Source organism: Prionailurus bengalensis, chromosome C2, assembly GCF_016509475.1.
Source record: "Prionailurus bengalensis isolate Pbe53 chromosome C2, Fcat_Pben_1.1_paternal_pri, whole genome shotgun sequence".
Lineage (NCBI taxonomy): Eukaryota > Metazoa > Chordata > Mammalia > Carnivora > Felidae > Prionailurus > Prionailurus bengalensis.
Window position 1 is genome coordinate 88,277,572 of NC_057350.1, and position 17,260 is coordinate 88,294,831.

At 35.4% G+C, this 17,260-nt stretch overlaps 2 protein-coding genes across 3 annotated transcripts in view; one reads left to right on the forward strand and one right to left on the reverse strand.

Moving 5' to 3' along the window:
* The window catches only part of KCNMB3 (potassium calcium-activated channel subfamily M regulatory beta subunit 3), a 34,161-nt gene extending 25,842 nt beyond the window's left edge, over positions 1 to 8,319 (forward strand). For both annotated transcript variants that reach the window (XM_043594867.1, XM_043594866.1), the window contains one exon: positions 1,053 to 8,319. In XM_043594867.1, coding sequence (XP_043450802.1) covers positions 1,053 to 1,451 — 399 coding nt within the window. In that variant the 3' untranslated portion in view covers positions 1,452 to 8,319. The remainder of the gene's footprint in view (positions 1 to 1,052) is intronic.
* PIK3CA (phosphatidylinositol-4,5-bisphosphate 3-kinase catalytic subunit alpha) overlaps positions 7,280 to 17,260 on the reverse strand; it is an 81,651-nt gene continuing 71,670 nt past the window's right edge. Inside the window, exons 17-21 of the mRNA XM_043594865.1 lie at positions 16,889 to 16,967; positions 12,800 to 12,970; positions 11,869 to 11,986; positions 11,610 to 11,761; positions 7,280 to 10,811 (exon numbers count right to left, since the gene is read on the reverse strand). Coding sequence (XP_043450800.1) covers positions 10,541 to 10,811; positions 11,610 to 11,761; positions 11,869 to 11,986; positions 12,800 to 12,970; positions 16,889 to 16,967 — 791 coding nt within the window. The 3' untranslated portion in view covers positions 7,280 to 10,540. The remainder of the gene's footprint in view (positions 10,812 to 11,609; positions 11,762 to 11,868; positions 11,987 to 12,799; positions 12,971 to 16,888; positions 16,968 to 17,260) is intronic.

The window sequence follows — 17,260 nt, forward strand, 5'->3', positions numbered from 1 at the left end:
CCTTCCAGTGAACACCCCTACAGTGGTCAGATCGGGATAAATGAAGCTAAAGGCATTCTTGGAGGAAAAATGGGGGTTATAGAATGGAAAGGAATCATGCCAATTTCACACACTGGTGTCTGGAATTTACAGGCTGAGCCAGTGGACAGAGTCATTTGTAGGCAGTTTTACTTGTGGAAGCCCAACTCCCCATTGTATCAAAAATGTTAAAATGTACTCAACCCATCTTACATCAAGTAAGCAATTTTTCTTATCAAAATAAATGTAAAAATTATTATAATTTTGATTTTATACATTTCTTGATTGGTTCATATGATGTATAGTGCACATTCTCACCTAACTATGAAAGTTAGGTTGTATCAGATTAGTTGACATACTATGCTTTGTTGTCTTTACTTACTTAGGCACTTAATCAATCTGATGATCTCGGTTTTCTATTTTGGATGCAATAGTTTTTAAGGCCTCAAACATTTTTGTAGACCCTAAGCACAGTGCCTCGAAGGTCTAGTGGATATGCTAAAAAATCTCAGGCATTTTTCAAAAAAAAATCACCAGCTGACATATCCCTTCTTCACTGGTTCTGCCACCCAGGAACCAAAGCCCATGTAGGACCCCTCTCCATGGGCCTAGGGCAAAGGCTTCAACATGCTATCCTTTAGGTAAAGATTTTACTGTAGGAAATCAAGACAAAGATGATAGAGGCATTAATAGGTGTTGAGACCACATAGTGAGCTCAGCAGATATTTGTTGAATGGACAAAGACCAAGGGGGCCTGCATGGTCCTTATGAAGCTGGTCACTGCCTCTTCTGAAATATTTGTATTCTAAGAATCCCTTTCCACATTTCTACATAGTGCCTGGAAATGGCCATATCACTCTGTGCCCTCCTGCCCACACTTCCCCATGAGCTTTACAACAGCTTCCATTAGCTTCTGAGATTGCAACTCTCCATGAATAGCTTCAGTCTGAAGCTCTTTCAGAATGAAAACTGTTGTTTAAATGCTTGGTTTGGGGGACAGTGCCCTCATCTTTCTTCTTCTTCCATATTCCTAGTGCTTTTACACACCCAAGTGTCACCGAGATAGGAATGATTTGCTCAACAGTGTGCTGGACATAAAGGAATTCTTTGATCACAAAAACGGGACTCCCTTTTCATGCTTCTACAGTCCAGACAGCCAATCTGAAGATGTCATTCTCATAAAAAAGTACGACCAGATGGTTATCTTTCACTGTTTATTTTGGCCTTCACTGACTCTGCTAGGGGGTGCCCTGATTGTTGGCATGGTGAGATTAACACAGTACCTGTCCCTGCTGTGTGAAAAATACAGTGCTGCACTCAGAGATGAGGTAGGTGGCAAAGTACCTTATATGGAACAGCATCGATTCAAACTGTGGAGTTTGGGGAGGGACAAAGAAAGGGGCAGAAAGATCTTAAGACAGTGGCCAGATTAAAGTCCTGGCCTTCAGATACCTGCAATTTTTTCACCTGTGGACCTAATGACGCCTGCTCGCAAACTAACCACGTAGAGGCAATTCAAACTAAGTACATTTCTTTTGGGAAACATTTTAAAAAAGCCTCACTATGTATTCCATTTATTCTATGCATACATACAAACTCACCATCTTTTTTCTACCCCACATTTCTTTCCACATGAGCCAAGGAAGTGCTTTTTGTCTCCACATGGCGAAATGAGCTCACAGTAGCTGTGCTTTATCTAATTTCAGCTCTAGCCGAACTTGTCCGCGTGGAAGTAAATGATGGAGGGTATCTAACCTATTGAGTACTGAACAGCCAGCCTAGGTCTATGCAACACAGTTTACATCAAAACATTTCCCAAAAAAGTGCTTGGTGAAGAACAGGTCATTCACTGTTAGGAAGATAATAATCTTGTAATTTCAAAAAAATGTGGGCCGACCATTTTGCTTCACCATTCATGATAAAGGAAAGCTGCTCCTAGCAAATGGCACTGAGTTTAGAGTTCTCTGTACTTAACCTTGCCATGTACCATGTAATTTTTCTTTCAGCAACATTCTCCTAGTTAATTATGCTTTCCATAAGATCATTTTCTTCTTTGTGCACATTCTGGTGGGGGTGGGAGAGATGGCCAGAAACGTGAAGTAGGGAGAAGCTGTATTGGATGGAATTTAACATTCATCTCAGATAATCTGCAATTGTAGAAAAGTCCCACGTGGACAGTCAGCAAACATCTGTAGTTTAATGACTCAACCCTGGTTATTAACTAATGAATGTCACAAGGCTCTCCCAACAAGTGCTTTCCAGAATAAGCTGAATTGGGAATTGAAAACACATATTTGTTCTGAAAACCAATGTGCCTCAAAGTATCTCTTCAATTTTACTAAAAAAGTTTTACATCATGGTCCACAGAAAGAATGAGACTTTGAAGCAACTTTTATATGCAGATGTAATTAAAACAGAAATTTTGATTCTAAGTAAATATTATGCCTTTTAGCAGTTAATTTCAAATCACAAATTACTGAAGAGACTGAATGATTAAATAGAGCAATATTGACTTGACAAGTAATGAACAATTTTGGTACTTTCTCCTCCTCCTAGTGTGGAATAGTAGAAAACACATGTGTTTCAGAGGATTTATTTGAATTCATAGGTCATAACTACAGCTTTTCAGATACGTATCCCCTGGAAGTTCAGCTGAACTGAAATGCAGGTTCAAGCCTCTCTCTTCTCATTTATAAAATGGGGATAATCTCTTCCTTCATGGGGTAAAGGAAGAGACAAGGTAGAGTATATAAAACACCTTAGTTTCTTGCACCTAGTAAAAGTGCTCAAAAAATGTTAGATAAATTTTTTTTGCTAAGTTTCAATATTCAGTCAGCCTCTTTTGGGTATGTATCCAAAGGAAATGGAATCAGTATCTCCAAGAGACATCTGTATTCCCCTGTTCATTGGAGCATTATTGACAATGGGCAAGATATGGAAACAACCAGTGTCCATTCGCAGATGAATAAATTGTGATCTTACACACACACCCACACTGTACACACATATGTGAGGTATGTATACATATACACAATGGAATATCATTCAGTCTTAAAAAAGGAGATCCTGCCATTTGCAACGGCACAGATAAACCCAGAGGGGATTATGCCAGTAAAATAAGCCAGACATAGAAAGGAAAAAACTGCATTTCACTTATATGTGGAATCTAAAAATGTCAAATACACAGATGCAGAGAGTAAGATAGTGATTACTGGGGGTGTGGTCAGGTAGGGGAAATGGGGAGATGTTAATTAAAATGTACAAACTCTGTTTTAAGATGAGGTCTAGAGATCTCACGTACAGCATGATTATGGCAAGAATACTATATTGAATACTGGAAATTTGCTAAGAAAGTAGATTTCAGGTATTCTCATCACATAGACACACATACACACAATGTGAGAAGATGATACATTGATTAGCTTGACTATAATCATTTGCTGTACGTGAATATCAAATCATACTGTACACCTTAAATATATACAATTCTCATTAAAAAATAAAATAAATTCAGTCAGCCTTGGTACCTTTCACTGGACAGCCGGTTATAGGGGCTAGCGTAGGGAGCTGTAGGAGAGCATTCCTTCCCCTTGTCTTGGCGAAATATAATATGCATTTAAGATTCAGAACGTGCTGCTTAAAAGGTTGCGGTAAATTATTTTGTATACCAAAGACTTTCCTGAAATAAAATAGATGTAGGCACACATATTTTAAGTCATTCTACAAATTGAGATTCTATAGATTGCTAAAGGGCAGATCTCTATTCCATTTCTTAGTAAGTTTTGACACCCATCTAACAACGTGCAGTTCTTGGGATTTTTCTAACAAATTCAAAACCACTCGTTTAAAGCCTAAAAAGTGTGTGAAAGTGTGAAACCTAGTGTTGCAATTACCAGTTTTCCACTCATACTGTGCGGCTACTTGGTTCATCTCGTTACCTCATCTCAGGAAAGAGGAACATTATGCTTGGAGAACAAAGTCCATTTAGAATAATGTTAATTCAAAGTCACGCAAACCATTTGGCAAAGAGACAAAATGTGAGCAATCATTTGCTGTTAATTGCTTAGAAGTACAGAGTATCAACACTCACATGTATGTACTCATCCAAGTACAGACTCCCCTTTTGCAAGGTTTACGATAACTGAAAGTAAAATCAGTTTGCTTCTAGCCCAACCTCACTTCTAGGTTCTGGTCTTCAACTGACTTGAAAATAAGTCTGTCTGCATGTACAAACACATTCTTATGTATATGTGTATGTTTCTGCTTGAAACACAAACATACAATTCTTTTTGCTTAAAGGAAATGAATATTCAAACAGATATTTCTCTAATATTCATTACTGGGGCAGACAAATTGCTTTTAAGGCATAATAGTTTCAGGTTTTCAATCAACTATTCTTAGTTGTTACTGATCAGAACTCAAGTTCAGCTAAATTTTGATTATTAGCAACACCGGTTTGCTTGTAAGTATTCCAAAAAAATGGCAAAGTATAATTATCACAGTTTTTTGTTTAAAATATGTAGTACACTAAGGACTGCTTAGACACCAGTCATTTTTTTTTTTTTTTTTTTTTTTTTTTTTTAATAAACAGCGTGATGTTACAGACTGCAAAGTTAAAAGAAAAGCAGACATTGACAGTTTCTGATGAGCACAAACAGTAAGTGCAGTCACAGGCCAAACATCTTGCTAGGAACAGCAAGACTGGGAAGAGGTCTTAAATTTAGTGACACTGTATTATTCTATATTCTCAGTACAATAACACATGCATCTTGCTGTGTCAAACCTTTTTGGGCCATCAGTAAAAGAATATGTAAAAACATTTTTCTCCTAATGAATGCAGTATACCACAGGACTTCAATTCATTGAATGACAAAATAGAAATAGATTTGCTACAATTAAAAGGGGCCAAAAGAGGGTGGTAGGGGCTGTTTTTTGAAGCTTCCAAAGTCAACATTTGATGTGCTTGTAGTCTTCTTTTGGTAATGCCACATTCCCCAAGATAGTAAAGTGTTATGTTCCAAAAGGATATATTCTTTTAGATTGTATTCAACCCAAGGAAGTCTGAGGACTGAATCACATCAAAACTATCAATTGTATTTGACTTAGGTTCCGTAGCCAAAAGCGTTTCTAGAAACCACATGAAGTCCAAGCTCTCCAACCACTCTTCAGAACATATATTAAATGTGATAGGGGCTTTTTTTTTTTTTTAAATGAAATTGATAGATCATGACTACATTTGTAAATTCATACTTGAATTAATAAGTTTAGTCTTATTAAAGATATTTTGAGAAAATATAAAACAATGAAATTTTTCTTCCTCCTTGCTTAACCTAGAAGGAGTAACAAAAATAAGAATCACCTAAAAATATACATGGCTTTTAGCATAACCACAAAATTATTGTAGTGACAGATTAAATAAGGTTTCAGATAAGATTTAAGACTTAACTGGCTTACAAAATGCATTAAGAAAACCTTTCCATACTTACCAACATGAAGAATGGAGTCTACTGTTGGTAGTGAAAATCAGTTACCTAAACTACACTAACCGTACAATGGACTGATCCCCTCCCCCCGCCCACCAACCGCCCCCAACCCCCTACTAAAACTCATATATATGTCATTGTGTAAAAAGTGAGAAAATTTCCTTATGGCTCATAACTGTCACTTTATGCTAACTAGCACGGCTGTAATATTAACATGCCTAAAACTAAGGAAAAGGAACGACGCTTCACTGATAAAAAGAAAGTGTAAAACCTTAATCAAGTGAAATACTTGGATGAAATAAGTTTATTTAAAAACTAACATCCCAACTCGGGAAACTCCTAATGAATTCTAAACACTTCTGAGCTTTAGAACCTGATGCTTACACCTTTTATGAACGATACTTCTTGACTAGGACTAGCGAGCAGTGTGTAGGCAAATAGAAATGTGTGCAGATATACACACACCAATTTCACTAATAATAAAGAAAAGGAAGACAGCTAATTTCGAATGCCGAATTCAAGAACCTAGTACCACAAACCTTCTGGCGCTGTAGCCTTTTCCATGGCTGGAGCAATGATTAAATTTTAACCAAATTTTTTTCTTAATGTCTCCAATGCCATTAAAAACAAGGCATGCCAACTCTAACTTTTTATAAATCTAAACTACAGTGCTCTGGAAATTTCTGTAACATCAGAGCCTGGTATTGAGTTGTGACTCATTTACTTTTTTTCTTATTAACCTTCTGAGGTAGAGTTACCAATCCAATTTTATCAGGACCATAGTTATCTTGAGCTAAACCCCATAATCTTTTCAGAAAATGAAAATAACTTTGTAAAGAAAAGAAGAAAGGCTTTCCAGGCCATGGCGTGTAAGATACATTTATAATTTTAATGTAACAATTAAAAAATAAAAATGGTTTGTGTTTATATTTTAAAAAACAGCCCAGCTGTATTTCTCTGTCACCAATAATTGTTATCTGAGGATCCTGTCCATGCTGAGTTTTATACTTCAGCCCTCACAATGCCGTCCTTGAGGAAGAGTTATTTCCCTCCTGGTATGCACAGTATACTCACAGCTTTCTGCCTTGTCTTTCGAAGGCCCCGTCTAAGGCTTCCCTTAGAAGCGCCTCATCTGAGCAGGATGGGCACGAAGAATGTAATTCATTCAAACAGACTCCCCCTCTTCTTCTGCCCCCTCCTTCCACATTCCCCTCTTCTCAAAAACATCTGAAGTATGAAAGTTGTTTTTAGATAGGAGAAGCACCACAATCCATTAACACCGCATAGGGTCTTTAAACTCAATATTTTAGTGATGTCTTGGACATCAAAATCGATTTTTAAGGTGGATTCCAAGTATGTGGGTCCAGCCCAGGTCTGCAGTTTGTGTAGACATAGAAACAAAAGTCAAAACATTCAGAAAAGGTTAACCTGCTGACTTTAAAATAATGCTGGAAATCAATTTTTTTTTTTTTTTCAAAGAGTTGGCAAGCATGGGCTATTGGGTCAGAATAGGAATTAAATGGATTTATAAAATCATTAACAAATCCAAGTTTATGTGTTGTGAAATTTCCATGGTTCTTTTAAAACAGATAGGCTGCTCATAATTTTTTTATGATGCTAGATCGCTCAATTTTTGATGGAAAAAGAATACAGATGGACTGTGTTTTACCTATGTGAAAACCACCAATCCATTTAAAATAAAATCCAAGAGGGTATATACATTCTAATCAAGTCATTGATTATTTTCCTGATTAATAAGAACTACACTTTACACAAAATACTTTATCAGCAGCTGTTTTCATCAAAAACCAATAGTCATAGTTTCACAGTTGAAAAAATTACACATTAAAATATTTTACAATTCATTGTATATTCACCAGGTTCCCATTTCCTAAAGGGCTTATAATATAAAGTAGATTAGAAGGGAAAACCTCAAAGTTGATTACTTTGACACTGAGTTTTACAGAGGACACTAAGAACCACAAAAAGCTTAGGTTCTATCAGAAAATAGTGACCAAATTCCATTCTTCTTTAAAAAAATCCAATTAGAAACATCTTTTTTAAAAACCAAATTCTACAATATGATTAACAGATTTCAAATTAACAGCAGTCTAAAAATCTTCAAAATAAATGATTCTGTATAGCTGAGAATATGATAAAAAGTTAAAACATGATTTTCAGATTATATCTTACTAGAATGTGTTTAAAATTAGGTTTTATTTTCTTTAGGTTCTTTAAACCTGCTTGGTTTTTTTTTTTCCTCCGAAAGTCATTGAAGGAAGTTATTTCTCAAGTGACCAAATGAAACTGTCGAGTCAACAGTGGGTCATACCACATTCAGTGACAAGAATGGTCGGCCACAGGAACTGACCAATCCATTGGGGGGGGGGGGGGTGACCAGACACTGCACTACCTGGAAACGGCTTACCGTTGACTTGACATCTTAGTCACCCCATGTAACATTCAATTCAATTTTTGGTTCTTTGCCTTCTGAGCACTACCTGGCCTTTTTTTCTTATTTTTAATGTTGTTTGCTTAAACTCCGCTTGGATTTGTTTAAAACTTACTTTGCTTTTAGCGAAATCACTTAACCTATAGAATCTTAATTCTTAGTAAAATTTGTCTATGCTTCTTCAAACAGAATTAACTTGGTTGTAATAACTATTGAAAATAAATGTAAATGATGAAATAAGCTGTGTGGCTTGTGTTTTAATGGTGGAGAGGTCCCAGGGGAAGGGAACTATCTGGGCTCATGTGAGAAATGCACAAATTATATACATTTTGTGCAAGGAAGCTCAAAGCTTTTTTGGCACTCGGGTAAAACGTGGTTCTCGGTTAAATCTCCAGTTTCTACCATCAGAGTTTCAGATTTGTACCATTTCACTGAGTTTTCCTGTAATTAATCCCTGACATAGAAAAGACTGGGATGTTAGCATGTGTTAATTGAATATATCTAAAAGGCACAAAATGTTAAACAAATTTTAATAAGTTATGAAACCTCTATCTGCAAAAGAATCTATTTGGCTTCCTGCTTAAAATGGGAGTTTAAATTCTTCTTAACTATTCCAAGACAGTTTACAGAAGTAAGTTCCCCTAATTTTCAAATTTATTTTTCTTGTTGGCAATATTATGTACATGCTTTAGTGAAGTACCTAAATCTCCAATAATTAGGCCCTTTAAGGGTTCTAAAACAGCCAAATATTAAGAGTATTTGTATTAGAGTCCCTTGTTCGCTATTCAAGACTTCTATTATAGGTAACTGATTTCATAAGTGAATATCGTTTAAGTGATGCTGTTTTACTATAATGTACACTTTTTATAAAGTTGTATTCCAATAATATGCCTAATCTAGAAAACTGTCAGTAAATTATTGCACTTTTTCTGGTGTGGCACCTGGACGTTTGCTAAAGCTATTTCCTAGGGCATTAATCATTCATTTCAAATACTGACTAAAATAACAGATTCTAGAGTGATGACTAGCATTAGCCCCTACATCTTGGGTTAATGTTTTCCAAAGTGTTTAAGAATGCATCCTGTACTCAAATGCAATTTAATAAAGTTGAAGAGTGAGCCCTAACCGCTTGGAAATGGGACATGATCTTAAAATGGTTTAAGGTCCTACTTTTATTATCAAGATATTGCATAAACAGCCTAAGAAGGTAGAAAGTTCATGGTTTCTATTCCCCCATATTATAAAGTATTATTCATGAGCATACCTGGGTAGAGGGGCTGAAGCAATCAGGAAGATATGCTATATTGTGTCAATTTTGGTAACTAGTTTCATGATTGAGGCATTATCAACTATAAAAGAAGGTGGAAAATGGGGGATTCATATGAAAACAGAAATAAAAGGAAAGAGGATGAACTGTAATCTGTTTTCCTTATTAGTTATACACTAGTCATTGGTATAAATGGGATAGTGCCTGAGCCTCACCCACGGACCGAGAGAAAAGCTGACCATGCTGCTACGGACAATAAAAAATTTGGGGTGCAAAACAATGCATGACTATGGGACAGATCATGTAAATAAAGAATATATATTAATGATAGTTTCTATAATATAAATAGCCTTTAATAAAAAAAATAATCTTTTTAATAACATTAATACTCACTTCTATTTTCTGGAAACATGCATGAAAAATGTATTCAATTCAATTGCAAAAGGAGAAAAAAAAAATCAACCTAAGGCGAATACTGTACAATTCTGGAGCAAGAGCTTTTCCTGCTCATTCTTTCTCTATGATGATTATTGTACTCTGTGGGAGCCCAGAATTTCCCTGGGAAATAAGAATCAGATTCTTGTAAATACTGTCCAGAAAAAAAAAAAAAAAACAAAACCCAAAAACACCACCTTATAACAGGTCTCATTTGTGACTGCTTCCAAAACTTTGCAGATAAGACCCCATATCGTCAAAAGGTTTGATTTATTAAAAAGGAAAAGTCTCCGGTGAAATCTCAAGAGTCCCTTCCACCCCAAGCAGTTTTCTTCATTAAACAAGGAGTCAAAAAAATCCACTTCAAACTATAAATTGAACAGCAATGGAAAAATAAGAAATCTTCATTATTTTCTAATCTTAATGCAATTTAACATCAAACTTCAGTTTCCTTGGACCTAATGCAATAATAGACTTTGTTGTGTCCACAATTTCAAAACATAGAACATTTGCAAGACAAAAAAAGAACATCATTCTTTTTCCTTCTCCACCATTTCTATATATTTTGGGGTTTTTTTGTTTTGTTTTCTTTTTTAAAAAAAGATACAAACAATCTTCAAAGTTTACCTTTTTGGACTTAAGGCATAACATGAAATTGCGCATTATTCTAAAGCTTAATTTTGAAATGAACTAGTTTAGTGCTCTCAAACCCTGTTTGCGTTTACATTATTTAAATTATATAGTATTTTATTTCTGTTCTTGTGTAAATTCTAATGCTGTTCATGGATTGTGCAATTCCTATGCAATCAGTCTTTGCCTGTTGACAGTTATTAACAGTGCAGTATAGAATCCAGATAATGAGCTTTTGGTTTCTCAGTTATCATTTCAGTTCAAAGCATGCTGCTTAATTGTGTGGAAGATCCAATCCATTTTTGTTGTCCAGCCACCATGATGTGCATCATTCATTTGTTTCATGAAATATTCCAAAGCCTCTTGTTCAGTTTTATCTAAAGCTAGGGTCTTTCGAATGTATGCAATATCATCAAAAGATTGCAGTTCTGGCATTCCAGAGCCAAGCATCATTGAGAAGAGATTTATGAAGAGATTGGCATGCTGCCGAATAGCTAGATAAGCCTTGTAACACATCTCCTGAAACCTATAAGTAATAAGAACAGTTTCATCAGTATGGAACAATTGGGGTTAATATGTTCAGGTCTCTACTCAAATGTCACGTCATTAGAGAGGCCTTCTTGGGCAAACCTATGAAAAATAGCATTTCTCTTCCCATTCCCCTTACCGACACTTTCTCTTTACCCCACACTAGAATGTAACCTCTGTGAGTCCATAAGGATTTTGTTTACTGCTTTATCACCAGCACCTAGAATGATGCCTGGCACATTAGCAGTTTACCAAGGATTTATTAAATGTTTGAACTGGTCCATACTAAAGCCTTTAGGGTTTGGGCTACGGCCAGGATAGAGTTACAGACAAAATGAGATTTTAGAATTTAAAAGTACTTTAAGGTTTGAGATAGACTGATGATATACCAGAAGGTGGTAGGAAAAATTATGAATACACATGGTAATTACGGTTGACTGATTTCCTCAAATTGTAGGACTAAAAAATGTTGTCTTAAGCACTACACATTATTTGTCAATGTAGAGAAGGTGTAGTCCAATCATTTAAACAACAGTAAATAAAAACTTTTAATATATTAAGAAGATTAAGAATCACTTTCTTAGGCCTTAATTAACTAAATAAATCATTTCAGGCCTTAGTTAACTTAATAAATTGTTTTCCTCCATTTTTCATAGCATTACACAACAAATAAATAAACACATTAAAATATTCAGTTATGCCAAAATGTTAACATTAAGTTGCTTGAAAAATATCACTTATTTTTGATAGAGCAGCAAGAATTCGGTACTTTGCATTTTTGATTTCTGGAACTTACCTTTCGAATTCTCTTGTCTTTGTGCATTCTTGGGCTCCTTTACTAATCACTATTAAGAAATCTTGTGTCAAAACAAACGGCACACGTTCCCGTTTATAACCAAATTTTTTCTTCTTATGATCCAAAAAGTGTCCAAAATCTATATGAAATAGCTTTCAAAAACAAATAATTATATTATAGTTTGACCAATGCAGAATACAATATCCTGAATTAATAAATTTAAGAATGCCAAAACATTTTAAAAAGAGAAAGCTATTACTTGTCCATCATCTTTAACCATGATGTTACTATTGTGACGATCTCCGATTCCCAGTATAAAGGTAGCAACACAATATCCAGCACATGAACGTGTGAACAGGTCAATGGCTGCATCGTATCTACAAAGAAGAAATAAACACCTTTTCAGCAGTGTGGAAATACAGAGTAAGCCAGTCCAAATTGGGAAAAGATGGTCAAAGTCTCTACTGAAGAAGGAAAACAATCGCTGACATTAAGAAAAGGAAGTAATTATGTGCAAAGATTTGAGACAGAAAGTACATTTCTTTTTTTTTTTTTTTTTTTTTTTTTTCAACGTTTATTTATTTTTGGGACAGAGAGAGACAGAGCATGAACGGGGGAGGGGCAGAGAGAGAGGGAGACACAGAATCGGAAACAGGCTCCAGGCTCTGAGCCATCAGCCCAGAGCCCAACGCGGGGCTCGAACTCACGGACCGCGAGATCGTGACCTGGCTGAAGTCGGACGCTTAACCGACTGCGCCACCCAGGCGCCCCCAGAAAGTACATTTCTACATATCCTCTGACTAAAGCGGAATTTTTATTATAGTGAAAAAATACTGAACGTGTCATGAAAAAAACATTTTTTCTAATCATTTCAACAGTGACCTTGAAGTATATTTTGAAATGTTCAATGATCATTTTTTTTTTTTAAAGAATAAGCAATAAGAGAAACACATTTTAGATACCTAAAACTGGATGTATAAAGTTGGATATATAGGATTTCACCAAAATTATAAGCAATTCAATTCTGATCATTCAAACACAAAATCTCAAACATTTCAAATGCTGAGCATAGTTTTTTCCCAGGTAAGTACAAATGTCTTCTCTGGTCTCAGAGAAATGTACACAACCATTAAAAGCCTCAGCTAACAAAAACTTAGATGAACACAGGAAGACAAGAATAATAAACTCACATTTCGCCTTTGTTCTTGTCTTTGAGCCACTGGTGTAGAGTGTGGCTGTTGAACTGCAGTGCGCCTTTCAGGCCACCTTTGCATTGAATCTGCATAATAGTATGAGAATTTCTCACCACCTCAATAAGTCCCACACAGTCACCGATTGACAGACAACCATAAGGTAACATTCTGAAAAAGATCAAAAACATTTGCAATTAAATGATGGCATTTTAAAATAGCAAATATTTTAATAGCCTAATTACAGGAATATTCTTTTTGCAAATTTGTCATGCATCATCTTCACTCCTTTAATTTTAATTTTCTTTTATTACAGTATGACAAACATTCCTAGAAAAATCCTCAAAATTATCTGCCATCATTTGTTATAACCTTCAAATGAGAAAGCATTTAATTATGTAAGAGAAAAACATTAAGAAAATTATTGTGGCAATTAAAATTGCGTAAATATTTATGACTTTAAAAATATGGGTGAATTTCAATTTGTTTAATTGACATCTAAGTAATACTTTAAAGCAGCAGATGTTTGGTCTCAGGACTCCTTTGTTCTCTTAAAAATTACCCAGATCCTAAAGAGCTTTTATTTATGTGGGTTATATCTACTGATAATAGAAATTAAAACAGAGAAAATAACAAATTAAAGTATTAACTAATCTAAAAATAAACTATTCTGTAGTAATATAAAGAATATTTTTTTAATGAAACGAAGAACCTTATATTAAAATAATTCTTAGTAAGAACAGTGACACAATCCCCTATTTTCAAAATCTAATGTCTCATTCCACAGTGCTGAGCTGGATGCTCATGTACACCTTCTGTACTCAATCTAATGCCATGTTTTAATTGAAGCATATGAAGAAAATCTGGCCTTGTACTGTTATGTAGGTAGAAAAAAGAGGAGTATTGGAATAGCTTTTTCAGATAACTGTAGATATTTTTCTTTGATACTATTCTAAAACTGGATAAGAAGTAGTTTCTCAAGTTGCAGTTTGGAATATGAAACCATCTTAAACTCTTTACACTCTGTTACATTAAAATCCATTTGTCTATCTTGCCTCTGAATCGAACTTTTACCCACATGTGACTTTATCACATGCTGCATTGGTCACTTGGAAGATACCAGTTCACTGAGTTATGAAGATCTTTCAAATGCTGGTATGTTTCATCATACCAACTAAAAAAATCACAATTGTTAATAACACCACTGATTTCCTCAGTAAAATCTTTACTTGGAGGAAGCTGTTCTGCTTACACACAAGTTTTTCAAAATTCTGATTTTTGCTTGAGAGCTCAAATTTGATCTTTGACAATAGTGTCAGTTGTTCACCTTGAAGGGATAGGCTCATATCAACTCATTTGAAAGAAAATGTCTGCCAAATACCTATGTCTCAATAACCAAAACTTATCTATTAGTTATTCTTTAAGTAAAAGTGGTGTTCCATGAAAAAAAAAAAAAGTAGCTAGTTCAACTTACAACTCTAATAACCCACAAATGCTTTTTCTTGATAGAACCATACTTGGATACACAGAAGTGCTGTATGGATTCCTCCCATTCATCACATGGTATTAAAAAGAACATGTAGTCAAGGGAGATGTGAGGAGGAGTTAAAGAGACAATGAAAAAAAATACCATTTGGCACGTAGGTACTAAAAAGTATGGTTTTTCTTGCTCTGTTGTTCTCATAAGCTACTGGCACTTCTTTCCATATTTCTTTGACTTAAGTTCCTAAAAGATTACAATCCACACTTATTTTCATTTTCTGAATTCCATGTAGCATAACTTCTACACCTACTACTCTACTGACTCAATTCTTCTTACAGTTAACCATGAATCATCAAATCCAAGGGCTTTTTCATAGTCCTTACGGTCTTACATCCCCTGAAGCACCTGATACTATAAACTGTTTGTGACTCTCTCCTCTCTTTTGGATTCTGCGAATTACAAATTCTGGTTGACCTATCCCTTTGACCATTTCTTTCCTGGAAGCTTTCCTTCTACCTGCCCTGATAAATACAGGGATTTCTTAAGGTTGTACTCCTGCTCATTCTCTCTTTACATTTTAATTTTATTACTGTTGAACATGCTCATAGTTTAAAGAGTCACATACTCCTGTAAGGCTTGTTATAAAAAAAATAAAGCAGAGAATCCAAGTTTTGTTAAGAATAAAAATGCTATAATTTTGCTTAAATTTATATTTTATTTATAATTAAACTTAAAAAATGTTTACTTAAATTACTTAAGTTAAAGAAATTTAGAAAATATTTTAAAACTTAAAAACTTTTTGAAGATCCAACTTACCTTCCAATGATCTAGCGTAACTTTAGGTGCTTTTTTAGCATAGTCTCTAATTCACAATTAAATATTGTAATTACCAGAGTTACAGTTAACTTCTTTACTCTGTCTAGTTCTGCATTCTCTCTTTTGTTTTGTACTTCCCTGGGGACAGTGGTAGTAATGGCATGTGTCTCTCAGATATAGAAAATTATACCAAAAGAGGAAACTTGATCAATATAACATTGTTTTTGGAAAGCAGAAGGGATTAAGTCAGGAATTAAAAATTTGAAGATGATGACTCAATTTTGTACTTTAGCAAATTACTTGATGTGTCCATTTTTCTTCTGCAATAAGAAAGTTCTACTATGTGTCGCTGATACATCTTTATATAGCAGCTACCCTCCATCTTTAAGAGGCATACAAACAGACCCTAATCTACTCTGCTGCTGCAGCTAGAGTTGACTCCTATGCTCACTTAAACAGACATTTTTCTTTTGGAGAGAGTGGCCTTTGCTGGAATGACCCTAGATTTGCAAAGAGATAAGAAAGAAAAGGAAACACTACGAGACAAGAAATGACCAGGACAAGATGAAGCATGACAGAAAACTTAAGGGATAATACTGATAATTGTAGAAAGTTGGGCAGAAATCAACAGAATGGCAAAAGTTTTTTTCTTTTCTTTTCTTTTTTTTTTTTTTTTAATTTTTTTTTTTCAACGTTTTTTTAAATTTATTTTTGGGACAGAGAGAGACAGAGCATGAACGGGGGAGGGGCAGAGAGAGAGGGAGACACAGGATCGGAAACAGGCTTGAGGCTCCAAGCCATCAGCCCAGAGCCCGACGCGGGGCTCGAACTCACGGACCGCGAGATCGTGACCTGGCTGAAGTCGGACGCTTAACCGACTGCGCCACCCAGGCGCCCCTCTTTTCTTTTTTTTTTAAAAAATTTTTTTTTTCAACATTTATTTATTTTTTTGGGAGAGAGAGAGACAGAGTATGAACAGGGGAGGGGCAGAGAGAGAGGGAGACACAGAATCGGAAACAGGCTCCAGGCTCTGAACCATCAGCCCAAAGCCTGACGCGGGGCTCGAACTCATGGACCGCGAGATCGTGACCTGGCTGAAGTCGGACGCTTAACCGACTGCGCCACCCAGGCGCCCCTCTTTTCTTTTTTTAAAGCTTATTTATTTATCCTGAGAGAGACAGTGCGAGCTGGGGAAGGGCAGAGAGAGAGGGAGATGGAGAATCCCCAGCAGAATCCGCACTGTCAGCACAGAGCCCGACGCTGGGCTGGAACTCATGAAATTGTGAGATCATGACCTGAGCCAAAACCAAGAGTCGGAGGCTTAACCGACAGTGCCACACGGGTGCTCCCAAGGGCAAAAGCTTTGAGTTCTTTTAGTTCTTTTCATAAATTTTGCTATCAAACTGATTCAAGATTAGAGGCTTTATAAAGTTTTAAAATTAGAAAATTTATATTATGAAAGAAATTGTTTTTAAACCTCTTAACTTCTGAATGAAAATAGGGGGCTTTTGTCTTCTATGTCATGTCCCAAACAGTAACACTCCAGACACAGTTGTAGAGCCCTTACCAGCTTATTAGAGATACCTCTTCTTACCTACCTGAATCTCTTAGCCATTCTAAGGCAAAGAAGAGAAAGACAAATGAAAGTAGCGTAATCGACTAGTATTACTCTACTCCATACATTTCCTTATAGATAAATGCCCCGTTATGCTTTATAACTGATATTTACTAATAGTTTACTTTCTCAGGATAACTTTTTTAACATACATGTTGCCTTACTTGTTACCTACCGAAGATCAAGGCCTTGATTTTGCCAGATATTTTCCATAATGCGAATGATCTGCAGTGTTAACATATCTTGCCGTAAATCTGCAATTCAAATGATATGTACCACCACTTAATGCCATAAATGCAAATTTGGGTGTCATGTTATCACACTGCTTTCAAACAGAAAATAAATACAGCTATATTTACTTTTCAAATTGATCTATAAGGAAGCAATATTTTGATTCTTTAACCCACTCTAAAGTATCTGCATAAACCATCTGCATAACAATGTAGGATAAGCTACTATGTATTTCAGAAAAATTTTAGACTAAAATATTTAAAGTACTTATTTTTCTGAATCCTTAGATTTGAACTTGTTTATATTAACATATTGG